We start from the raw sequence: 27661 nt of genomic DNA, 5'->3' as shown, positions 1-27661 counted from the left end.
TCTGCAACAGCAGCTGGTGTATTTATTACTATCCCCTTTCCCTTACGTAAAGGTCCGATCTGGTTTGTCCTGCTCTTCTTGGCATTTATATATGTGAAGAATTCTTTATCCCCCCTCTTTGTTCTGTTTGCTAGTGATTTCTCATAAACTGCCTTTGCCTGTCGAACCTTTTCTGTGGCTCTATTACACATCACCTTGTAGCTGTTATAGGCTTCAGTACTTTTTATTGCTCTGTAACCTTTCCATGCCACCTTTTTCTGCTCAAGTAATGCGGCAACTTCACTATTCATCCAACTTGGAACCCTCCTCGTGGAGTATTTTTTTAATGGTATATACGCATTCAAGGCATCTGTGATTAATGTTTTAAAAGCGTACCACAGTTCAATTGTATTCATTCTCTGCGCAATATAAATAAACATTTTGTAATAACTGAGAGCAAAGTGGAGAAAAAATTGTTGAAATTGAACATAAGAAAGGCACCTTTGCTGGTTTGGATCTATCCAATTATATTAGAGGCAGCAAAGGAAGTAAGCAAACCCTTGGCCATGATTATGAAAGTTCCCTTGGACTCAGAGAAGGTCCCTGTGGACTGGAGATGAGCAAATGTGTTCCCATTTCACAAAGGGTTACACGAAGAATTACAGACCAGTTAGTTTAACTTTAGTTCCAGTGAAAATAATGGAGTCACTGGTTAAAGAAGCAATGCAGGATGGATCATCTAGAGAAGACTGCAGTTATAGTTCAGACACAGCATGGGTTTGTTAAGGCGAAGTCCTGTCTGGCAAATTTCATTGGATACTCTGATGTGATCAAAAGGAACTGGATGCAAAAAATAATTTTGATATCATATAATTGGATTTTAGGAAAGCCTTTGATACTGTTGCACATAGAAGGCTACTGTACAAATTGGAGCAGTGTGGCATTAACGGCTACTGCTACAATGGATAAAAGGATAGTTGAGTGGGAGAAGATAGAGGGTGATAATCAACGTACAGTGCTCTTTGCCGACTAACGTTATTAGTAGAGTCCCCGAGGGTCCGGTCTTGGGCCCCTTGTTTTCTGTATTTATCAATTTTTCAGGGTTTATGTCCAAGTTTTCAGACTATACGAAGGTTGGCAGGGTTGTTATTGACAGTAATGACAGTATATTACTGCAACAGGATCTAGAAAGGTTGTGCAGATGGGCTGAGAGGTGGCAATTGAATTTTAATACTGACAAATGTAAAGTACTGCATATGGGTATCAGTAACCCCAGAGTAACGAACAAACAAGGTGGTATTACACTCAGGGTAGTGGAGAATGAAAAGGGCCTGGGGTTACCCCCAGGCCCTTTTTGTTCGGTCAGATATGAAGTTTTCTGAGAGTGCAGAGAGGCAGCAGGAGTGGCTCATGGAGTCTTGTCAATGATATACAATTTGAATTTCTAGCAGGGATAAGGAGGTGATTGTCCCCTTATATAAGGCAATGGTCATGCCACACCTTGAGTATTGCATACAGGTCTGGAGGCCTCATTTTAGAAAGGATGTAGAGCTGCTGAAACAAGTACAGAGAAGGGCAAGGAGACTGGTAAGTAGGTCAAAGGGTTGCTGTCACCAAGAAAGGCTAAAGTTCTGCAAATTGCAGCATCTGGAGACTAGGGACCTGCGAGGTGATCTAATTAAGGTGTATAAGACCTTGAACGTTTGAGCAAGCTCAAAGCTGATGGGATTCTTCCTCTTGCTCAGATTACTCACCTGAAGGGACATAAATTCAAATTGAAGAAAGGCAATTGTAGAATAGATGTGCAGAAATTTGCCTTTAGCCAGCGGGTGGTTCATAGTTGGAACAAATTTCCATGTGCTGTAGTGGAGGTCAACAACTTAAATAAGTTCAATGCAGAACTAGAGAAATATTTGGAGTGAATGGATTGCTCTATGCTAAGGGTTTTTTTTTTTTTTTTTTTGGCTGACAGTATATAAGCTTGCTTTCGCGCATCATGTGCCACTACTAATGCTAATCTACATAGATTGGAGTCAAGGGAGTATCAAATCAGTCGTGATTACGCCCAGCGAATCATTAAAAAGGCTATGTAGGATCTGAAATGGTTATACACACATACTGAAAACAATGCAAAATTTAACATCCAATGGGCGGATGAGGGGCACTTTCGCTTTCAAGAATCACTGATAGGCAAAACTTGAGGAATCGTTCAAACCATTAAAAGTTACAGTGCAGTATGGATTTATAGCACATGATATTAATCCTTTGTTTTAAAACAATTAATAATCGAGGGCATTTTGAGACATGCACAATTAACAACAAACAATTATTCATTTAAAATTTTGAAGACAGCGGTGGGAACACAATTTCCTATTAAATTCACATTGATTGTTTATAAAATAATGATAATTATTTTAATGATCCCAAGCGTGCGCTCATATCTGTATGTAATTATATCTAAAAAAAATCAAAAAAGTATTATTTTTAGGCGAACCGAATAATTAAATTCATCTGCAGTGCATGTGTCTGTTAATTGCGCTTGTTCTCTGGTCGATTTGCCTGTTCTACTGGATGAAAAATTCCCAGTTACTGTGGAAAACACCTTGCTATCTACTCCGGAGACAGAATAACTCAGCCAGGGTCAAAAAAGCCCATTAACTTTCCCTGCATCATCGACGGGATTCGAACCCATCCTTTTCCACCCAGTGTCGGGAGGACGGTGACGACACCACTGTGCTACTCGTGCAGACTCTGTCATTATGACTGTAGAAGTGCCCTTCAAGGGTCGATTTCAAGTTTTGCAGCACGAAAAAACCAGAATAAATCTCGGAAAACCCTACTTCCTCCGCGCTGAGATCGGTTAACTACAGTCTTGATTTAAGAGGACTTTATAAATTCTTTCCGCTTTTTGATAGAATCGAATTCAGACCTCTGGAAATGAGTGACAGATTTGAAATGAGGGCCAGACGTGCTTCACACCTACTAAGTTGCCACAAAGGACTATTGGAAAGTAATTAGTGAACACGTAGAGGTTTGACACCAATAATGATTGGTGAAATTGCGCGCACCCCCGTTGGTCAAATTCATTTTTCATTATTGAAAGATACATATACTGATTACAATGCAAAAAAAAAAATTTTTCTCCCTACATTTAGAGTTGTTATTATTATTATTGTTGCTCTTATATTATTTCTCCCTAATTGGGGGATTCCACTCTGCTACGGGTACTGCTACCAAGTACACAGAGTGGTTGTAATGTCTGGTGTTACCGTTGGTGGAGGAAATCTCTGACGATCCTACAGGTGTTCAGGAATGCGACTTTCTGGAGTTCCTTGTAGGTATTCCATGGGAGACCTATTGCTACTAGGCTGCTATGTAGAGTCTTTGGTACCATACCGATGGTTAACACGATGATCGGGATGATCGATACTTCTTGCATATGCCACATCTCCTTAACCTCATGTCTCAGGTTCGTGTACTTCCTAATTATTATTATTATTGATCTTATATTATTTATCCCTGATTGGGGGTCCCACCTCGTGACGGGTATTGCTACCAAGGAAACAGGGTGGTTGTTGTTATGTCTGGTGTTACTGTTGGTCGAGGAACTCTCCGACTATCCTACAGGTGTTCAGGATTGTGACTTTCTAGAGTTCCATGTAAGTGTTCGCTGGGAGACCTATTGCTGTTGGCTGTTATGTAGGGTCTTTGGCACCATACCTGTGGTTGACACGATGATCGGGATGGTCGTTACTTGTTCCATATGCCACATCTCTTTGATCTCCTGTTTTAGGTTCGTGTACGTCCTGATCTTTTCCTCATGTGTTTTCTACTGGTTGCCAGTGTTGGGTACCGCTATGTCAATCAGATAAGTAGCCTTTTCCTTCCTGTTCACAAGAGTTATGTCCGGTTTGTTGTGCGGGATTACCTATCCGTTATTATGGCGCGGTCCCAGTACAGCTTGTGGGTTGGGGGTCTCTAGTACAGCCTGGGGTTAGTACTTGTAGTATGTTAAACTTTCTTTGATCAACTGGGATTTCCTTGCTAGCTTCTGATCTATTATCCTGGCTATCTGGTCGTGTCTATGAGTGTACTCAGTCTGGGTGATCACCTTGCATCCCGCAGTGATATGTTGGATCGTTTCTGAGGCCAGGTGTGATCGTCGACATGTGTCATCGAACGCTCCAGGCTCCATGGCGATGTATTTTCTATAGTTCCTAGTGTTGATTACCTAGTCGTGAATGGCGAGCATGAATCCTTCAGTCTCAGGGAAGAGCGAACCGCTCGTGAGCAATGCATTGGGAGAAATTTCATCTATGCGATCATGATAGAGATCATTGTAGTGTCTGCCATGCAGTGTCTTCTCTGCCTGTTTTCTAGCTTAGTTTGAGACTCACTTAGGTTGAGTGGGGTATACCGCTTGTCTATCGTCCTTTTAGCCTGCTAGAGTGTTGCTGTGCGTTTCTCGAAATAATCCTTCAGGTTAACTATGGCTGTCTTCTGTTCCTCAATGAAGTCTCTCAAGCCCCTTCCTCCCTCTTTCTGGGCAATTGAGTCTCGCCAAGATTTCGAGTGGTGTTGTCGGCTCTTGGTCATCATTGTTCGTGTCTTTCTCATGATATCCTCCAGCTCGGTGTTAATCCAATCTATGAACCCAAGGGAGTATGATAGCACTGGTACTGCATATGTGTTTATGGCTCCCCAGTGGGAGTGTGTGCCCATATCACCAGTGCTGTAGGACAGTTTTACATTATTTCACTATATTCCAGACCAGGGGAAGATATAAACACAACCATTTAATACCTACTGCAAATACCATAGTGTGTGCTGATGTTAACTGCCGGTCAGCCTTATGGCATAGCCGTACGGAAGACAGAGCAGGCACACACAATGGCCAGATACTTTCAGACTATATAGCCACCTCACCCTTTCAAGTTCTAAACCAACCAAATAACCTTCCAACTTTTAGCAGTACCATGTGGGAGAGTGATATTGATGTTACTCTTGCCACCAATTCAATAGCTTATAAAATCACAGACTGGTGTGTCCAGCCAGCCTGGACCACATCAGATCACAGAGCCATTTCCTTCAAACTAAACAGGCGATTACAAACAACCCAACACTACCTGTTGGATATTAAAAGGTATAACCTTAAAAGGGCAAACTGGCAGATTTTTGCAGAACATACAGCAGTGAGCTGCAAAAACAGGAAAATGAGGGGTCTAGATCAGGCAACTGTAGCCCGGACGAGCAAACACTGACTATGACAAACATTTTAACAAAAACGGCAACCCTATCTATCTCACGGAAAAAACCGAGGAAGCAGACAGTTCCCTGGTGGTGCCCCGAACTGACTATACTCAGAGGTAGGGTACACCAGGCGAGGAGACATTTTCAAAGAACCAGAACATCTTGGCCACAAAATGAGGTGGATGCACTGAGAGATTCATATAGAACTCTCCGGAATCAGTATACAGCCCTCATAAGAGACACGAAAAGGGAATGCTGGAGGAACTTGTTGGGAACTACTGGAAACAATAACCCCTGGGGAGTTGTCTACAGAATAGTGACCAACAAACTGCCAAGAGGAGATGTCTTAGAAAACCAGATGGAACCCCAGCCCTGTGTTGGGTGGATTCTGTAAATAACATCCTAGACAGTATCATTCAGACTGAAACTGGGAATCATTCTCCCACCCAGCTAAACATTATAAAAGAAAACACTGAATATGACAATGCCAATATTGAACCTCTGTTCACCATACAAGACTTAGAAATAGCACTATCTAAAACCAAAAGCAATAAATGCCCAGGTTTTGACCTCTTAGAGATTGAGATTATCAAAAAATTAGCAGAAATAGCACCAGATAAATTAATAGCACTATATAATAACTATATGGCAGAAGGTATATTCCCAAAAATATGGAAACAAGCTGTGTTAAGATTAATTCTCAAAACCCCTGAAAAACTCCCTACTGATCCCAAATCATATAATGTAGACCAATAGCCCTACTCCTTGTACTAGGGAAAATATATGAAAGACTAATATATAGCAGATTAGCTAAATATTACACAGAAGCAGGTTTGCATTCCAACAGTCAGTACTGTTTTAAGCAGGGCAATTCCACGGAGGATGCCATGCACCACCTACTGACAACAGTTAAAAATACAGAGGATAAATATATGCTGGCAATCTCCATTGACTTTGCTGGGGCATTTGACTCACTCTGGTGGCCTAGTGTCCTTAGGAGACTTCGCCAGGCAAATGCCCCACAAAACCTCTATAAGGTAATAAACAGCTACCTTACAGACAGAAGTGTCTCAATACGCACAAGGTTCCAGGAATTGACACGCCCTATGAATAAAGACTGCCCGCAGGGTTCAATCCTTGGCACTTTCTTTTGGAACATTGTTCTGGACGAATTTCTGGCCTTGGATCTGGGCCCCGTGGAAAGCCTGGCCTTTGCAGATGACATGATTTTCCTTGTAAAAGGTAACTCACGAGTGGTTGTAGAGCAAAGAGCAAACGCCGCCCTCTTGCAGCTGCAGGAGTGGGCACAAATGCACATGCTCAAAATATCGCCTGAAAAAACCAAACAAATACTTCTAAAAGGCAATTTGGACATAAGCAGACATCCACAAATCAAAATCAACACAACCACTATAAAAATGGTAACAGAACTAAAATATCTTGGCGTGGTCTTTGATTCAAAACTAACTTTTTACCACCATTTGATCTACTTGGCAAAGAAAGTGAGAAATTATGCAGGTATGATTGCCAGGATCAGTCAAGCAGACTGGGGGCTCAAAAGAAAGACCTTGGCAGTCATATACCGTGCAATGTTCCTACCTGTTATCACCTATGGAGCCGGTGCCTGGTTCATCCACTCGGCCATAGTAAGAAATAGGAATAAATTAGAATCAATACAAAGGACAATATTACTCACTATTACCAGAGCATGTCGCACAGTAAGCACACCTGCACTACAGTTGCTGGGCGGAACTCTCCCACTTTACCTGGAAGTAGCCAAAAGAGACTTATATTATAGATTTAAAAAGGGCATACCCACAGAATTTCTGGGGATAGCCCTTGACACAATCAACACCTGCAATGATGAAAGAAAAAGAATAGCCACAAAGCTCCATGAGCTATGGCAAACAAAGTGGGAGCAGGAAACCGGAGGTCTGGTTACCAAACGGTTTCTGCGGGTGTCAATGGTTAGCTCATAGCCCCTGGACTTTTTACAACATTTATATTGAGAGGTCACGGCTCCCTAAAGGCGAAACTAACCTCCTTAGGGCTGATTGATGACCCAAACTGCACCTGTGGCGAAACTGAAGACTGGGCACACATTCTATATGAATGTATAATATATGACATCCCCAGAACAGAGCTAATAGCACAGATTGGCCCCTTAGAAGAGCAAAATTATAAAGCTTTTACATCTTTCACACAGAAAGTATTCGAAATGCGCAGAGCAATCCAAAGAATGGCAATTCAGCCCCCCAGCAATTAGACAATAATCAATAGTAAAATTGCCCAAGTTTTCCACCACGCCCAGACGATGACTTAAAAACTGTTAGGACAGCAGTATTCTGCACCCTGACAGAAACCTGATATAACAAAACTCCCCACGACTACCCTGCCATGTGTAGGAATCTAGGGACCCACACCAAATAAGTAACCATGCAGGGGAGGGAGATGTACAGGCAGCCAGGGAAGCAGATTAACGGAAAAATATCACTAAGCTAGTACCAAGGGGTTCAAATGTAGAATGAAAGAAGAATGAATGAACGAAAGTGAAAGATAGAATGAATAGGCTGGGCACTGAGTGAACTAGGAATTATGATAAAAGGGATTAAATGGCAGTCTTGGTGAAAGAAAGAGTGACCTAGCATAAAGGAAAGAGAGAGTAAATGGGAATGAGTGGAAGAACAAATGTAATTGGCCAAAAGAATACAAAGTTAAAAATAGCTTACATTACTTTACATATACTGTACTAACAAACATTTACTAACCACATAAACACTAGCACCGCGTTCTCCCCTGGCCTGCAAAGAAAAAAAAAAAAAAATATATATATATATATATATATATAGGGTGATTCACTACCAGTGCGACAAACTTGCAGGAGGTGTAGGGGGCACAAAGACGAATCGGAATCACATAGCATTGCAGGGTCCGATATGCCTTCGTCATGCGGTAGAGGACGTTGAACGGGAGGTCGCGTGAACAGCGATCTCGCTAGAAGTCAGCATTTGCGAACCATTTCTGTTGAAGAAACCAAGTAGCAAAAGTCCTCCGGAGTGGATAATCCGCAGGCTCCACTGATTGGACGCTTTGCAGATGGTATGAACTCATTTAGTTTGTTGACAGTATCCTCCATACAGTGGATTGGGAAATACTCAATCGTTGGCCTATCGCTCGAGTACTCGTACTCGGATTGCCTTCTGCAAGACGTAGGACATTCTCCTCATTGTCTGGCGTCCTCATCGTTCGCTCTCAATTCATGGTCCTCGTGAAACAACCAGCCTCACGTAACCTTCTGTGCACACGTGCGAAAATCGTATGATGAGGAGAACGCCTGTGCGGGAAACGTTCCTGGTACAAGAGCAGAGCGGCGCTCCCGTTACAGTCCGCAGCTCCATACGCGAGGTGCATGTCGGCCAGTTCAACGTTTGAATATTCGTCCATCCTACTGCCTCGGGAACCAGTTCGCAAATGGTGACTTCCAGCGGGATCGCTGTTCACGCGACCTCCCGTTCAACGTCCTCTACCGCATGACGAAGGCATTTCGGACCCTGCAATGCTATGTGATTCCGATTCGTCTTTGTGCCCCCTACACCTCCTTCAAGTTTGTCGCACTGGTAGTGAATCACCCTGTATAGTCAATATATGTATATATATATATATAAAAAAAATGAGAGAAAAAAAAAAATGCAAGTAGAGTGAGAAAGCAGATTATGAATGAAATAAATGTGTGTCTCTCCCACCCCATCGCCTCGTGGGTTCCCCACTGCCAGCTAACATATCCGACCCCCGGAGCGGGATGGGCAGCTTGACCTTCATACCGAATTCGACACTGCTTGGACATGACATTGACGAAGACATTCTGCGGCTTTGCTGCCAACACGCCATTGGCAATCTGAACGGCGTACTCTAATCTGGTTCCCTTTAAAACCCCATTCCCAGGTAGGGGGGAGACGGATCTCTGTCTCCTCTCCTCCCTGCCTACCCCCCATACTTCGCCTGGTGGGGCTCGTCTCCACTGACCTCTTTGGGGATGCCTACTCTATCATCCCTATTCTTCTATATGTTTTCCCCCAGTCTTCAGTCTCCCCCCTCTCATTAAATCGACCAAGGTACACCCTTAACAATGCCGCCAAATTCTAATCAACGTCTAAATTCCACCGGTTTCAAATCTCTAAGACAACAAACACTATTAGCTTTAATCTAGCGTATAGCCTCACGTCTAAATTTAATAACATCAAAATTTTTCCCGACCTATTAGGCCTTTAACACATCTCTTTAGCGTTCAACCCCAACCAGCGATTTCCAAACAGCAATCCCATTAAGCACTAATATCAAATGCGTATTTTTTTTTTAAGGTCCTAGCCACTGAAATCCCAAGAAACTAGGTGGCAGGACCTGTCAGAGCAATTTGTTGTGATACTGGATACACCCGGCTAGCCTCCACCTGGCAGGGTATGGGCAGCCAATAAGCCGGTCAAACAATGGGCACAACATATCACACTGCACAGACACGGCCCACACACTTTCAAGTCTCTGGCTTGACAGTGTACTGTCCTCGATACAGCAAAACACACGCAGAGTTGGGAGAAATCCCAGGTGCCCTTTTGACACGAACATACCTTATACCTTATGATCTCCGGTCTTAAGTTCGTGTACTTCCTGATTTTTTCCCATGGGTTTTCAGCAGGTTGCCAGTGTTGGGTACCGCTATATCAATCAGATAGACCGTCTTTTCCTTCTTGTTCACAATGGTTATGTCCGGTCTGTTGTGCGGGATGGCTTATCCGTTATTATGGCGCGGTCCCAGTACGACTTGTGGGTTCGGGTCTCTAGTACTGCCTGGGGTTCGTACTTGTAGTACGGTACACATTTTTCGATCAACTGGTATTTCATTGCTAGCTTCTGATGTATCCCTGGCTTGTAGCCGTGAAGGGTATTGTGTACGGCGTGTGCGTTTTGTATGCAATAAAGAGTTCTTCTTATCCTGGCTACCTGGTCGTGCCTATGAGTGTACTCAATCTGAGTGATCACCTTGCATCGCGGTGATGTGTTGGATCTTTCTGAGGCCAGGTGGCATCTTCGACATGTGATATCGAACACTCCTGGCTCTTTGACGATGTATTTTCTATTGTTCCTGGTGTTGGTTACCTGGTCTTGGATGGCGAGCATGAATTCTTCAGTCTCGGGGAAGAGCGTCTCGCTCATGAGTCATGCATTGGAAGCAATTTTATCTATGTGATCTTGATGGTGATCGTTGTAGTGTTTTCCATGGAGTGTCTTCTCTGCCCATCTTTCTAGCTTCGTTTGTGCCTCTTGGTTGGGAGAGGACTGCCCGGTTAGTTTGAGTCGGGTATACCGCTTGTCTATCTTCCTTATGGCCTACTGGAGTGCTGCTGTGTGTTTCTGGAAGTAATCCTTCAGGTTAACTATCGCTGTGTTCTGTTGCTCAATGACGTCTATGAGGCTCCTTCCTCCTTCTTTCCGGGCAATTGTCTCTCCACGGCAGATTTCGGTTGGTGTTGGCGGCTCTTGGTCATCATTATTCTTGTCTTTCTTATGATATCCTCCAGTTCGGTGTTAGTCCAATCTATGACCCCGAAGGAGAAGGCTAGCACTGGGACTGCATAGGTGTTTATGGCTTTAACTGTGTTCCCTACGTTCAGTTTTGCTTTCAGAGGCTTCTTAGTCGCTAATTGTCTTTTTCGGTCAGGCAGGCCCTAATTTCCCTGTGCTGTATATGTATAATTTTCCTGCGCTGTATACAGGCTCAGCAGAGCCTGATGATACAGGCACTGCTGAGCCTGTATCATCCCCAAGTATTTGTAGGCCTCTCCTTCTGCCATGGCATCGATTTCTTTACCAGTTTTCAGCTGGTAGTTTCGGTTGACTCAATTTCCCTGGTGCAATCTGTGGGGCTTGCATTTGTCTAGACAAAATTCCTTCCTAATATCATTGCTGAATTCTTCGTTGATCTGGCGTAGTTGCTGGAGGTGCTTCTCGGTTCCCGCGTAGAGCTTGCAGTCATCCATGTACATCAGATGGGTGAGGGTGTAGAGGTTCTTCCTTCCTTCTTTCTTTGAGGTTATATCGAACTTGCTACTGCTGAGCATGGTGGATAGCAGGTTAAGTGCTAGACAGAACCACAATGGGCTCAGGGCATCTCCCTGAAAGATTCCTCTCCTGATGGGGATTGGCCGCCTGGTTGTGATCTTTTCGACCTTAATGGTGGTACTCCATTTCGCCATCGTTTTTCCATGGAAGTTTGTCACTATCAGATTGACTTTGTTCAGCGCCTCTATTAGCCAGCTATGGGGCACAGAGTCGAAGGCCTTGCAGTAATCGATGTAGGCTGTGTACATGTTGGGGCGTTTCATGTAGGCTTGCTCCATAACCGCTGCATCTATGGTTAATTGCTCCTTGCACCCTTTGCTCAGCCGCTTGCATCCTTTCTGCTATTCGGCCATTATGATCTGGCTCTCCAAGTGGCTGATAACTTCCTGGTTATGCAGCCGGTCAAGATCTTGTACATTGTTGGGAGGCAGGTGATTGGCCTATATTTCACCGGGTTTCTTGTATCTTCATCTTTAGGCTTCAGATATGCGATTCCTTGAGTGAGAAACTTCAGGATTGTCTCTGGGTGCCTTATCATTCAGGTGAACTGCTCTGCAGGTGCTTATGTGTGCAAGTGAGCTTCTTTTACCAGTAGTTGTGGACGTTATCTATTCCTGGAGTTCGCCAGTTGTGAGAGTTCGTGATTGTCTGTTTTACTTCTTATTCCCGTAAATCCCATTCTCTCATTTCTTGTATGTCCTTGGTTTTCTTGCATTCTAGTTCTATCCACGATCTCGGCTGTTATGTCTTACTTCCCTGCTCCATATGTTTCCCCAAGGGTCCTCAATCGTCTTCTGCTCGGGTGGTCCTTTCCCTTCTTTCCCGGCGCCTCCGTAGCCAGGTGGGCAGGAGCAGCAGTGCGTAGCACACGCTTCTTGATTAGAGCGGGGTTTGAGCCCGCGACCACCAAATACGGAGGATGCGGGAAGGTCTGGAAAATGACCGCCGCATATCCCCGGAGCAATATGGCCTTAGTTGCTAATGCTCCTAAAAAGCAAATACCCTTCTTTCCCGCCTTCTCCGAGCCTCCTGTAGAAGCCTCTTTGGTCTTCATCGAAGATTCGGTTGTTGATTTTCCTCTGGGAGCTCGCTTTGTATCGGCATAGTCTCTTGCTGAATGCAAGGAGGTTCTGCTTTAAAGTGTCCAAGTACTCTCCTCTCCTATTCTCTGATTTTTTGTCTCATCATTTTTGCTGTGGACGATTCCTCTCTCGAGGATGCTCTTCACTTTTCCAATTAATTTCTTACTCCTATTGCCCCATTGGTACTGGGTCAATTGACCTCTCTTGACTCTTAATTCTTCTATCTTCTGCTGAAGTCTTCTTTCCCAAGATGGCCGTTCCTTCTGTTTTCGGTTCTCTTGCTGATGGCCTTTCGTTTCTATTCCATTAATCCTCGTGGCTGCTACCGCAGCACAATACACGGCTGTGTGGATGGCCTCCAGTGTTGCACGATTGCTGTAAAGGTAATGCGGTATTATTATTATTGTTTTTAATAGTGATATGGTGCAAGGAAGCCTGAGGCTTATGCTGCACCAGCCAAAAAAAAAAAAAAAAAAAAAAATCCCGAGTTATTATTATTATTATTATTAGCCATATAGTGCAAGGAAGCCTGAGGCTTATGCTGCACCAACTGAAAAAAAATTTCTGAATTACCCTTAGAGAGAGAGAACAAAAGTCAGAAGTAGAAAGGAATCACCAAGAAAGAGAAGAATGATGATATCCAGCTCAGGACCCTGGGTGTGCAAGCCCATACTCACCAGATGTGAGCCCCTGGGGTTACCCTGAGAGGGAGAAAAGTAGAAAGGAATCACCAAGAAAGAGAAGAAATGATGATATCCAACTGAAGACCCTGGGTTTGCCAAGCTCCTACTCACCAGATGTGAGGCCCTAGAGTTAGTTTATTAATTTTATTAATTTTTGAAAGTAAGAAACGATTTTATAACCACTCTGTACATTTTCTTTTGTTGCACCTTTCTGATGATGTAACAAAATAGTCTTTAAAATTTTGTACGTCTTCACGAAATAACTAACGAAATTTTCGCTTTATTTTACAATTATAAATTGTCATCCCTCCCAAATCTCTTTAAAAATGTTATCAAATTAGTTCACGGAATATTCTTAAATTCGAGTTAACCACGTATGTAAATAATAAGCCGCCACCTGGTGTTACATTATGAATTACTAAAAAAAAAAAAAAAAAATACGCAACAAATTAGCAATTCTGTTTTTGTTATATCCATTTTTTCTATTCAAATTAAGTGCTGACATTCAGTTGTTTATTAGTTATTGATTTTACTTTTATGTATATATTATTTTAAATAAAAGAAAATTGTCATCTAAATAACAATTTGTTGTTATTTGCAAAAAAAAAAAAAAAAACTGTCACTACTATCACTGAATACTGACGCAAAACATAAATTTATATAAAAAACAGGAAGTAAGGGTCGTAGATAAACACACTTCCGGTTGTACATCCTCTTCCTACCTGTCGAAATTCCAGGTAGTTAGCCGAGGTCTGGGGTTAGTGAATCTTCACTATTTAGTTCGAAATTCCTCTGCTGAAGACAGCCAAAAGGTAGGAAAATGATGCTCGTTTTTTTATATTATGCTAATAAAAATTATTTTATATATATTTCAAATTTATAATCCTTTTTATTTTCTTTTAATTATTTTTAATAATTTATCACTTCATACGGATTTATGCTTAAAATACTAATTAATAACCTGACTAATAAACTAATAAAAAAATTCAGCGTGTCACCTAATAATAATTAGGTGACACGCTGAATAAAATACAGGTTTGGATGTTATAATCTGAAAAGTATAAAATAAAAAATAATAAAAATAAATAAATAAATCTCTTTTTCATACATTTCAACAAAATTAAAGAGAATAGTGAATGTCGATTATTCGAATATAGATTATCAGAACGAATCTAAAAATTCGAGAATCGAAGAGAATTGAGAAAGTCGAGAATCCAAGCAATTATAATAGATTTGCTTTGATTTTTTTTTAAATTTTAATCATTTGAACAATATATATATATTTTTTTTTTATTTTTTTATTTTTTTTTTATTCATTCATTTATTTATTTTAATCGTTCTTTCCCTAGATATTTTGAAGAATGTTATTTTGAGTTAATATAGGATGTTCTAAAAAGCAAATATCGATTATGGGGAACTATTGGTCGTACAGAAATGCACTTTTATTTAATTTTACGCAATTAGTGGAGAGATTAAAAGGAATAAGTTATGCTGGGTATGCTTATGAAATCCAGCATACATGGCAATTGCTACCTTAAGGCTTTCGCAAAATGGTCCTTTGAAAGCATTTAACAAAACGAGAACTGGCTATGCTTTCCCCGTTTTCAACGGAGGAACCCATTTCCACTAAATGAGGGGGCGAATACCCACAACTGATGCAGTTAACCATCAGACAACCCTTTTTCTTAAATTGAATCCGCAATGCAGACAATAGAGTGTGATATAACACATCTAGCCTTACAAGTTTTAATTTTGTATATAGGATTAAATTTCTGTGGGGTAAACAATAAACAAAGACAAAATGGTGCGTTTCAGCTTCCAAAGTGGGACATCAAGAATTAAGTGCAGGGGAAGCAGAAACTTCTACGAGTGCTGTTCAATAAAGAATGATCATACATTTTCATGAACAACCGTACTGTTCCTATTTCTAGCCGAGCTGTGAAATTTAAGACCAAACCAAGCTGTATCACATAGCAACTGCGCATTGACTTGTGAGCACGGTGTGACCTTGGTGGTCGGTAAAGTTTATGCCTGTTCAGGAACAATGGACGCGACACACAAAGAACAGTATGCATCTGTCAAATTTTGTTTCCTTTTCAAGAAAACATCAGCTGAAGCGTATGAAATGTTAAAAGACGCTTATGGTGAATCTACGTTTCCATATAGCACAGTTTGCAGATGGTTTAGAATGTTTAGAGGTGGACGTGATTCCATCAGAAAAACAGGCGGTCCTGGAGCTCCAACCACTGCAGTCACTATAGAAACCATAAACACTGCGTCTGTAATCGTGAAACGATTGTCGTATAACAGTAAGGCAACTGGTAGAAGGCTGAGAATATCAGTAGGAAGCACAGTATTCTCCATGGCCATTTGCATATGACACGTGTTTGTGCACGCTGGAGTCCAACGTGCATGCACACTTGAGCAACAGCAAGTTCGCATGGAGGTTTGTCAATAGCTGCAACAGATGGCTACAGAAGATGGCGAGGTTCTGCACAAAGTGGTAACGGCGGGTGAGACATGGCTTCATCATTTTGACCCAGAGAGTAAGCTTCGTTTGGAAGTCTGCGTTATCAACACCGAAAAAAGAAAAAGTTGTGGCTTTTGCAGGAAAGGTTGTGGTCATTTAAGGAATAATTTACCAGCATGCTGTGCCATGTCATACAACTGTTACGGGACTTTACTACAGAACTGTGCTGAACACTCTGCAGGGTCCCATTCGTCGCAAACGACCATAACTGCACGCAGGAGGGTAGATGCTGCATCATGACAATGCGAGACCTTACATTGCTCATGCTGTCATAGAGTATATAGCCGGCATTAATTTCAAATGTGTTCCTCATCCGCCCTACAACCCTGACTTTGTACCCTGTGATATTTTTTAAAATCCAAAGTTAAAGAAAGAGCTGCGAGGAAAACATATCCAGTCGTCAGAAACAAGTTGTAAAGACATCTGAGGCGATTCTCAAACGCACATAAAAAAATGGCTTCCACCATGTTTTTGAAGAATGGCTGAAACATCATTATTATTAGTATTATTCAATTTATTGCATATACTTCACCCCTGAACAGCCTTCAGCTAGGAAACCCACACCAACCATAATTCAGCTGGCGATAGACAGAGTCTTGATCCCCTGCGTTGAAAAGCAGAAAGACCTGAGTGTGACCTTTGATTGAAAATTAAGATTCCAACATCACATTGAAGAACTCTGTGCTAAATTCAACAGGAAACGGTGGATTGCCAAGCAGCAATTGCTACATATTCATAACACAAATCTGCTAAGAACGATGATCTTTGGAGGTGTACTGTATGGGGTAGAGTTGTGGGCTCGGCCACAACAATCAAGCAGACACAACCAGGCACTGCCGAGACAGAGTACATAAACCTTGCCAGAGCCAAACAATTGAACGCCGCAGAATACTGGCTCCTGAAGTGGGCTATCTGTAAGTGGCATCTCCCACCACAACTTCACAGCACTGAATTTAACCAGATTCGCAGCCTTGATGAACGAAAGAAGACTAATCTTCACCATCAAATTATCGCTGGAAAAATCTCAGCGCCCAACGTTTCGGACATTGTGTGCTGGCGGATCCCCCAACCAGCGCTCCGCTCCGTTCCACTCCAAAGTTTCTCGCTCTTCCGTCGAGGTTACATTTAAAAGGTCGGTTCCTCCCTTATCAGAAGCTCCATCTATCTCAGTCCTTGGACGCCGACCTGTGCAAAATCGTTGATGACAAAAAGTACAGACGGCGCATCCTAGATCTGCACGTGTGTTCCACAACCATCAACTGATGTGAGATCGCTCCGACTCGGCAAGAATTTCAGGGAAGCTTGAATTTAAGAAAACTGTCCTGTATTATTTAATTTGATGTATTATTGTTATTATTGTATTTTATTTTAAACTAAATTGAATCTGCTGTACGTTATTTATTTATTATATTTCCGGCGAGATGATATCTCTGCCGCTTGTTAACCACTGGCTCAGTGCCGTGAAGGGTATTTCAAAGCCTGGGTACCTGCGTGTATATTTGCACCTTACAAATAAAGATCATATTATTATTATTCATGTAGTGAACTACATGTATGAGAAAAGCAACGAATTCGACAACATTTTTTTTTTTTTTTATGAAAACCCCAAGCACGAGAGGTATTAGAACCTATATTACTTAGTACCCGTGCGTGGGTTGAAGGTTGAGAAGAAGAAAGAAGTTACTTGATATTTGATTTGAATTTCTCTAGATTGTAATTTTCAAGAAATGCATATGAAGGGAGGTTGTTCCAGAAAACGGAAGTTGAAGGAATTGAGGAAGAAGAAAAGCTGGTTCTGGAGTTTGAAGTTGGACGTGAAAGGGTGTTGACTGGTAGTGGCAAGTGTTTGGACTGGTTTGGAAGAGAAAGGAGGAATTATAGAAGCCAATTCAGAAGGAGAGTGCCCATGGAAGTATCTATAGAAAAGGCATGTAACAGAAACAGAACGTCTATGAGACAGATAGCAGAGAGAGAGTTTGTTAGAGATGCGTCAAAAATTAACTTTGTGCTTGTGACAGTAAGATTTCTCTGGATAGCGCTGGTTTAGAACCAAGTTCCAAAACACTGGCCCCGAAACAGAGCCTTGAGAGCAACGTCTATTAATATCCTTGTTAAAAACCATTTGATTAGTTCGTATCATAATTTTTCTCCCATTAGATGATTTCTAATTACATCGTATTTTATATAATAAATTAGGGCAATTCAACAACCTTGATGAATGCAATACTCTCATACCACAAAGTATCGAAAGCTCCTTCAAAGTCAATGAATAGAGCTAACACATACTTATCATTAGATTCTTAACCAAAATAACTAAATCCTGTATAGCATCGTCTGCTGACAAATATTTCTTGAAATCATACTGATTTATAAATGATATATTTTCTTTAATAAAACATATTACATGATACAAAATGATTTGTATCAAAATTAAATGATGATATAGCGCATTATCGTCTTGGAAAATCCCGTTTCTATATATAAAATATTAAAAAATATATATGTTATATGATATTTATTACAATAATATAATTATAAAAAATTACATTTATAATACAAATTATATATATAGCATTAGCATTAGTAGAGGCATTTGATGCAAGAAAGCAAGCTAATGCAGCATCAGCCAAAAAAAAAAAAAAAACCCACTTCCACTTCACCCTCTGTTCGTTCAAAATACCTGTCCAGCTGAGCCTTAAACTTATTTAGGCTATCAACCTCCACCACAAGGGATGGAAGTCTGTTCCACCAACCAACCACTCCGCTGGCTAAAGGCAAATTTCCGCACGTCTATCCTACATCTGTCTTTCCTCAATTTGAATTTATGCCCTCTCAAGTGATTTTTCTGAGCTAGAGGAAGAATCCCATCAGCATTGAGCATGCTTAAACCATTCAAGGCTTTATACACCTCTATCAGATCACCTCGCTGGTGCCTAGTCTCCAGACACTGTAATTTGCAAAACTTAAGCCTTTCTTCATAAGAGCACCCCTTTGTTCCATTCACCAATCTTGTTGCCCTTCTCTGTACTCGTTCCAGCAGCTCTACATCCTTCTTGAAATGAGGCCTCCAGATCTGTATACAGTACTCTAGGTGTGGCCTGACCATTGCCTTATACAATGGAATAATCACCTCCTTATCCCTGCTGGAAAAATTCCTGTATATCATTGACAATACTCCATGAGCTACTCTTGCCGCCCGTCCTCACTGCTCAGAGAACTTCATATCTGCCTGCACAACCACCCACAAGTCCCTTTCATTCTCTACCACTGTCAGTGTAGTACCACAGAGTTGATACGTTGCTCTGGGGTTGCTGTTTCCCATGTGTAGTACTTTACATTTGTCAATGTTAAACTTCATTTGCCACCTCTCAGCCCATCTGCTCAACCTTTCCAGATCCTGTTGCAGCAGCATAGTGTCAGTAGTGTCCTTGACAACCCTGCCAACCTTCGTATCGTCTGCAAACTTGGACATTAAGCTTGATATACCATCATCAATATCATTTATAAATACAGAAAACAATAATGGACCCAACACTGAGCCCTGAGGGACTCCACTAATAACATTAGTCCACGATGAGCAGTGTTCATTGATTACCACTCTCTGTCTTCTCCCCCTCAACCACCCCTTTATCCATAGCAGCAATTTGCCTCCAATGTCACACTGCTCCAATTTGTGTAGCAGTCTTCCATGTGCAACAGTATCAAAAGCCTTTCTAAGATCCAAGTATATAATATCAAAGTTATTCCCTGCATCCAGTTCTTTTGTGACTGCATCATAGTATCCAATCAAGTTGGTCAGGCAAGACTTCCCCTTAACAAAACCATGCTGTGTCTGAGCTATAACTGAAGTCTTGTCTAAATGATCCTGCAATGCTTCTTTAACCAGTGCCTCCATTAATTTTCCTGGAACAGAAGTTAAACTCACAGGTCTATAATTACTTGTGTCAGCCTTTGATCCTCCTTTGTGAATTGGGGTCACATTTGCACATTTCCAGTCTATGGGTACCTCCCCTGAGTCCAAGGAAGCTCTCATAATTATGGCTAAGGGTTTGCTTACTTCCTTTGCTGCCTCCTTTAATATAACTGGATAGATCCCATCCACCCCGGGTGCCTTTCTTGTGTTTCTCTTCAACAGTTTCTATACAATATATATAATTTTATTCTTTATATAGAGGTACTAAGTAAACCAATTATAGATCACCACAAAATTAAAAAGATACTGTACACCTTTTTATAATGAAATAAACATATAAATTAAAAAATAATAATAAGTTTAAGGAACTTAAATTCAAATTATGTGGCAACCATGGAATGTTGTTGCGGCGCCCTCAGGTGCCGCGGCACTCCGGTTAAAAACCACTGAGTTAAATGTACCCAGGCTCCCGAGGTTAATTGACAGCAGGCGTTTAATGACTACAGTAAAAATCTACACAGACGTGATATACGCCCCAAACATCTGGGATTTCTGTCAGTGGCAAAACCCTTCGCTATCCTCGAGGTCGGACCCCACACTAATCCTCAAATACAACCGGCTGAAACTGTGTAATCGTTTCCTGCCCGCCCAGGCACTCCCCAAAATTCAGACACTGCTCGATCTGGGAATTAACCTACAGAAAATGACTACCGACTACAAATACCGTCGCATTCTCCTCGAGTGGATCGCATCTGTTGAACTGGGATAAATTCTTCCAACTTATGTTACGATGTTTAGTTCTGTTTCTCTTTATATTTTCCTATTTATTATAATTTCATTTTTACATGTTTTAATTTTTGTGTAACTTATAATTTCTCATGTAACTATTAATTTTACCAAATTTAATCGCATGTATCATTCCATAAAAGAGTAAGCAAAAGTTCATGACAAGAAATATGCATTTAGTCAAAGCTTAATAAAGAGACGGCACTCACCTCAATAACCCGCTGTGGTTATACGAATCATAAAACAGTAGTGTGAGAAAACATTAGTTAACTAAAAACGGTGTTTACAAATCGCGATAAAGAAGCGTGGTTTAAAAATGAGCGTGGTTTCAACGGAGGAACCCATTTCCACTAAATGAGGGGGCGAATACCCACAACTGATGCCATATCGTCCTCTAGTTGTCTGAAATTATCTGATATTAAAATTAAAAAAGGATTAAGGCCAATAGTCGAGAACAACGGACTTTCGATGGTTCACCTGCAGTTGGCGCTAAAAAAAGAAGAGCGAAAGGGTTGCTGTAGATCTTAAGTACCCGAAATGTTGTGCTGGACACGTGGTAATTTAATTCGCATGAGATTCCAAATGGTAGACAAGGTAACCGGAAGTTATCCGTAAGACAAGGTATAAGTCAGACCACCCTTTACGCCCGATTGTTTCCTATAGCAAATCCACCTTCGCCAATTTATCTTCCTTCCTTCCTGGTCAAGATTATTTCTCCCCTCATGAAGTTTTCTAAATTCCGAATCTACAACACTTGCCAAGCGTTCGAACACATAAGCCCTATCACGTTATCCCGGGGCGATTTACTGGCTTCCTTTGATGTAGTGTCCCTATACACTAATGTAGACCTCGGTTTCACTTTACATGCCCTACGCAACCTTTTAACTTTTGGACAATACCTTAGCGAATCGGACTTCTCTCAACATTTACAGAATTCTGGAGCTCGTTACTGTACTAATTAAAGCTAGACACTTCTATTTTCAAGACCAAATATATAAACAGATTTTCGGACTCCCTATGGGCCTAGGTATCTCAGCTCCCTTATCTGAGATATACCTTGCCACAGTCGAACATCAGACCCTTCAACCTTTTCCGGCAAATATTAAACTTTACATCCGGTATGCAGACGACATTCTAATAATCGGAGACCAAAACACCATCAACGATCTTTTTACCAGTTTTAATTCAGTACACCCAAGATTAAAATATATCTTAGAAATAGAAACTAATAACGCAATCAATTTTCTTAATTTAACCATATATAAACAAAATAACAGGCTTAAGACGAAAATCTACACGAAAAAAAACAACATAGGCCAATACTCACATTTTCTCTCACATAACCCCCTTAGCGTAAATAAATCAGTTCTTTACAACCAAGTTTTTAATGCCTTCAAGTACTGCCAATCACAGGATGATCTATCTTTCGAGCTAAAATATCTCACTGAAAAATTTACAGCCAAAAAATATCCCATCAAACTAATCCAACAAATTATTTCAACTGTTAAAAGTAAGATTAGTAGTTTCAGTATTTCTAAACTCAGTAATAAAAAATATAACCTGTCCAACATTCGCGTTGTTCTCCCTTACCACAGCCAAATCACTAGACGATTACGTCTTATCTTCACTAACACTGATATCTCTATAATTTTTTTCTACCTATAAAAAGTAGGAGCCCCCTTTTAATAAATATAAAGAAACCCGCATTTATGACACTAAAGACAGGAACAACATAGTTTATTTAAAACCGATCTTGACGTCTTAAACACAAAACTTCCGGTTACCTTGTCTACCATTTGGAATCTCACGCGAATTAAATTACCGCGTGTCCAGCACAACATTTTGGGTACTTAAGATCTACAGCAACCCTTTCGCTCTTCTTTTTTTTATCGCCAACTGAAGATGAACCATCGAAAGTCCGTCGTTCTCGACAATTGGCCCCTTAATACTTTTTTTAATTTCAGATAATTTCGGACAACTAGAGGACGATATGGGGCACCCCTCCTCATCTAGGCTAAGTTTTTTCAATTACTCTTTTTAAACCACGCTTCCTTATCGCGATTTTTAAACACTATTTTTAGTTAACCAATGTTTTCTCACACTACTGTTTTATGATTCATATAACCACAACGGATTATTGAGGTGAGTGCAGTCTCTTTATCAAGCTTTGACTAAATGCATATTGCATGTATCAATCCTTAATGTAAAACTCCTCTCCAAGTCGCCGTGATGAGAATTATTGTTTTTAGTACTTGTACCGTATTTAGCAGCAATAAAGAAGTTTATTATTATTATAGCTGGTAGACCTCACCAGTGAAACGTTGGTCCATAATAGTATTAGCAATGGCCACATGGTGCAAGGTAGCCTTGGCTGGTGCAGCATAAGCCTATGGCTTATGCTGCACCAGCCAAGAAAAAATAAATAAATAAACAAAATAAAATAAATAATAATAAGAAGAAGAAATTTAAAAAAATAAATAAATAATTAATAAGAGAAAAGGATATAGACAACCTATGCATTTCCCTCCTCCCGTAGGTTGACCTTTGAATTTCTCCAAACTGTCAGCCTCCACCACCCATGTAGATAATTTATTCTAGTAATTTATAACTCGCTGACTAAAATAACACTTCCTGCAATCCAGTATAAACATCTCCTCCGTAATTTGAAATTATGGTCCCTAGTTCTAGAATCATTTATAATCTTGAAAATTTTGTCCTCATTCATTTTACTGATACCTCTCAGAGCCTTAAACACCTCAATCAAATCTCCTCTAAAGTGTCTAGTTTCCAAACTCTGCAACCCACATATTCGAAGTCTTTCTTCATGAGGACGCCCTCTTGCCGATCTCACCAGGCGAGTTACCCGTCTTTGCGCCCTTTCAAGAATCTCGATGTCTTTCTTTAGGTGCGGTCTCCATACTTGAACACAGTATTCCAAGTGTGGTTTAACAAAAGCCTTATACAAATTTGTATAATGGGATTATCACGTCCCTATCTCTACTTGCAAAAGTTCGATGGATCATCGATAGGACACCATGGGCCTTCCTTGCAACCTGTTTACAATGCTCAGAGAATTAAATATCTGACCGTATCGTAACACCCAAGTCCCTTTCCTCCAGTACTGGGTTTAGTTGAACTCCACCAAGTGAATAAGTTATTTTGGGATTACTGTTTCCCAGGTGTAATACCTTACACACTTTGTTGGATTAAAGCATAGCTGCCATTTTTCTGACCATTCCTGAAGTCTATCTAGGTCACTCTGAAGAAGCTCTGCTTAGCAGTGATCATTAACTACTCTACCAATCTTTACATCATCTTCAAATTTAGACATCATGCCCTCTATCCCTTCATCGATGTCATTTATGAAAACCAATAAAAACAGTTGCCCTAATACTGATCCTTGGGTAACCCCACTTCTTACATCAACCCAATCTGAGGAATTTATCACAACCATCTGTCTCTTGCCCTGAAGCCATCCAGCTATCCATCTAAGGATTTTCCCTGTGATCCCAACCTGTTCCAGCTTATAAAATAACTGCTCATGTGGGACTGAGTCAAATGCTTTGCTGAAATCCAAATAAACAATGTCGAAATTATTCCCTAAGTCCAACCCTTGAGCGATTCTGTCAAAATAGCTTACGAAATTAGTTAAATATGACTTTCCATTACAAAACCATGCTGAGTATCCTTTTTTTTTTTTAATCTGTCTTTCCCAGCCTAACCTTTTCTGTGGCCCTATTACAGATCAATTTGTAGCTGTTATAGGCTTCAGTACTTGTTATTGCTCTGTAACTTTTCCATGCCGTCTTTTTCTGCTCAAGTAATCTGGCAACTTCCTTATTCATCCAACTTGGAAACTTCCTCGTGCAGTATTTTTTAATGGTAATTCAAGGCTTCTGTGATTGACACTTTAAAGGTATACCATAATTCAATTGCATTCGTTCTCTGTGAGATATCTATCCAGTTAATAGAGGCCATGTAGCATAGACATCGTAATTTCCTTTTTTGGCATTATAACCCATTTCTTTGCCTTTAACTGCTGCTACTACTCTCTCTCTCTCTCTTCATCGTCCACTGTAGAACACCTGATCACTTCGTGTTACCAGTTCCTCTACTGTCAGCCCTATTATGTCGTCTGGTTCATGGGTGATGATAAGGTATAAAATATTCTTTTCCCTGACATGTTGATACAAATAACAATCATCTAGTTGATTTAAAAATTTTGTCCCCCATGTCATGTTTCCTTCCCATTTGCTCCAGGAGTCCCAGTTCTTGCCAGAAAAGCATGCCCCATATTAAGCAACCACCGCCAACTGCCTGGATAGTGGGAACCATGCAAGATGGGTTAATGGACTGGTGTTGCTAGCGCCACACACGGTGTTCGTCGGCGTGTTGCACCAGGTATTTGGAGTCATTCGACCAGCACACTCGTTTCCAGTCCTGCAGCCAACGTGTTGTTGACACCGCAGTATTCGCCGTCGACGTTGATCAGCGGTGAGTTGAGGGTGTCTCTTGGGTCATCTGCTGAAGAACCCCATGTCTGAGTGTGTTCAATGTATAATGTTCCATGGTGGTCAATTCAGTTGAGCAGATTGAGATGAGAGGTTTTTCATTTAAGCAAGGTGTTTCAAAGACTAAGGAGAAGGGGTAATACGGATGCTATTGTTTTTACCGAGTTATATAAAATTAAAAGAAGGGAGTATAAAAAGACTATTTATGATCATAAGTATAAGGCGTGGAAAGATTTAGTGTTTACTGTTGGTAACAGTAACCCATGTGGTCTACTGTTTAAGATAACTAGGAATAAGTTAAATATCAGTAATTTGATTAGTACAGTAATATCTGATAATATTGAAACAAATGATTGGTATTCCACTATTGTTACAATTACTAACAAATTATTCTTAACTGATAGTTGTTTTGAAGATACTGAGCAACAGACTGTGATTAGAAGACAGAATTGTCATCATACTGGATCCTCTGAGTTCGAGCTATTTACTGTTAATGAAGTTAAAATCAATTTGTAGTAGTATTAATATAAACAAAACCCCTGGAATTGATTTGTTGGAGAACAATTGTATCAAAAAATTTGCAGTCTTTTCCTGAAATTTTGGTAAATATGTTTAATAAATGTATAATTGAGACAACTTTTCTGGGGTTTTGGAAGGTTGCTTTGATCAAGTTAATTCAAAAACCTGGCAAAACAATGGTTGATCCACGTGCTTATAGACCGATATCATTATTGCCCAATCTAGGAAATATTTTTGAGAAGCTGATTTTATTGCTGCTGGAAAAGTTATTTAGTGATAGACAGTTGAATTTTGATTATCAATACGGTTTTAAAAAGAAATATTCTACGGAGGACGCTGTAAATGACTTGGTTAGTTACAGGCAGAATTCTGCTGAAAAATTTGTAATGGCTTTATTCATTGTCTTTGAAAGGACATTTGATACTGTGTGGCATCAAAGTGTCCTTTCCTCCTTAAGAAGTTTGTCATGCCCAGACTCGATATTTTGGAACTTAGTCTTAACCAATGGCTCCAAAAGGATTTTCCTTTTTGTCATAAAGTAGCCTATGCAAACGATTTGGTTCTTGTGTGCCAGGCAAATCTCGATCTGAGATAGAGGGTAGACTACAATTAATAGTAAATGATCTTGAGAAGTGGGAATCTTTAAAGAAATTGAAAATTTTCCCAAGTAAAGCAGTTATGATGTTGCTACGGGGGTAGTTAGATTATAGTCGGCCACTTCGTGTGCACATAAATAACAAAGCGATGCCCCTTGTCTCACAGGTTGAGTATTTAGGGTGTAAATAACAATTTATCCTGGATTGTTATTTACACTACATTTAGAACATTTAAGAAATAAGATTAAAAATTATACAGCCTCTATTGTGAGGATAACTAGGAAAGATTGGGGGTTAGGCAAGCATGTACTAAATCTGTATTATAAAGCCGTATTCCTTCCAATAGTAGTATATGGGGCATCAATTTGGTATCCAAACATAGGTAAGGTGAAATTCAAACAGACGTTACTTTCCATTCAAAGAATCATGTTACTGACAAATATTGAAGGTATGCAAAACAGTCGACAAATGCTCTGCAAGTAATTGCAGGAAATCTTCCATTGGATTTGGTGGTGTTATACAGCGCTTTCAGTTATTTTTTGCGTAAGGTAAAGCAGATATCTTTTATGGGCATTACAAAAGACCTGACTGTTGGAATTAAACAGGATAAAAAAATTATTACTCAGAAATTGAATGAAATTTGGCAAATTAGATGGGACTGCCTCCTGACTGGGAGAACAACTTATCTATTTATTCCGAATGTGGGGTTTAATTGCAATAATAAATTAAATAAATGGTTCTATCCTTCTATGGAGACCTCGTAACCTCGTACTTGATTACTGGGCATGGGTCTCTAAGAAGTAAGCTGTTCGATTTTGGCCTAGAGGATCATCCATTTTGTGTTTGCGGTAGGTGTAAAACTTGGGATCATATTTTATATGATTGCCCATTATACGATGAATTCCGGGGGGGGGGGGGGGGAACTGATAAATCTGCAGTTGGGAGACAGTAGGGACTCTGAGTATGTTTGGCTGTCCTCTGAGGAACATTTCATCGTTTTTCAAGAATATTGTAGAAGGGTCTTTAGTAAGAGAAGATTGCATCCAGTTGTTACTGATGCTATCTAATTTAACTGTATATATATATTTTTTTTTTGTTGGAGGGGGAGGGGGGTATTTTATTTTATTTATATATATATATTTTTTTTTATTTATTCATCATCTTTTTTTTTTTTTTTGCTTCCAGGTGTGGGCAGCCTGGGAGTGGGAATGTGGGCACCCACCACTATTGCACTATCTCTGTTGGATGTGTGGTTTTTAGTGCAATAAGCACAGACAGAATATTAGAACGAGGTCCGGCTCCACGTGTCAGGGACGGACACCAGGTAGCCGACACCTATGTGGTGTTTCATCCATTACCCTAACTTACATTATGCTGCAAGCCTATTTGTAGTACTACGTGGATAGAAAATTATAGGTCGAGATAGACACATGTCTGGGTGCCACCCTCCGACAGTTATATATACAATACAAAATACAATGTGAGTGTGCGGCGCATAGTCAATTGGGAAGTTGTTCTTGCATTCCCTATGTTGCATTGCTTTGTCGACTATAGCACAGTGACCTTGCCGTTGAGGCTGTACAACGCGCTACATCCTTCGCTTACAGTGAACATCCATCTTGAGTAATCATTTACAGTTCTATCAAAGGGAGGTGGTTTGACCGATTCGACATCATTCTTTGTACACCTTAACCACAT

The 27661-nt window shown here is 40.5% G+C and overlaps 1 protein-coding gene across 1 annotated transcript in view; it reads left to right on the top strand.

The window, feature by feature from the left end:
• The window catches only part of LOC150075592 (uncharacterized), a 61488-nt gene that overhangs the window by 31171 nt on the left and 2656 nt on the right, over window positions 1-27661 (top strand). The window contains exon 4 of the mRNA XM_090388569.1: window positions 13780-13920. Coding sequence (XP_090244695.1) covers window positions 13780-13920 — 141 coding nt within the window. The remainder of the gene's footprint in view (window positions 1-13779; window positions 13921-27661) is intronic.

The sequence above is a fragment of the Mastigoproctus giganteus genome, chromosome 14 (genome assembly GCF_048544385.1).
Source record: "Mastigoproctus giganteus isolate SK-2022 chromosome 14, ASM4854438v1, whole genome shotgun sequence".
In the NCBI taxonomy this organism is placed as follows: domain Eukaryota; kingdom Metazoa; phylum Arthropoda; class Arachnida; order Uropygi; family Thelyphonidae; genus Mastigoproctus; species Mastigoproctus giganteus.
Note: the sequence above shows the minus strand (reverse complement) of the source record. Positions and strands in the feature narration are given on the sequence as shown.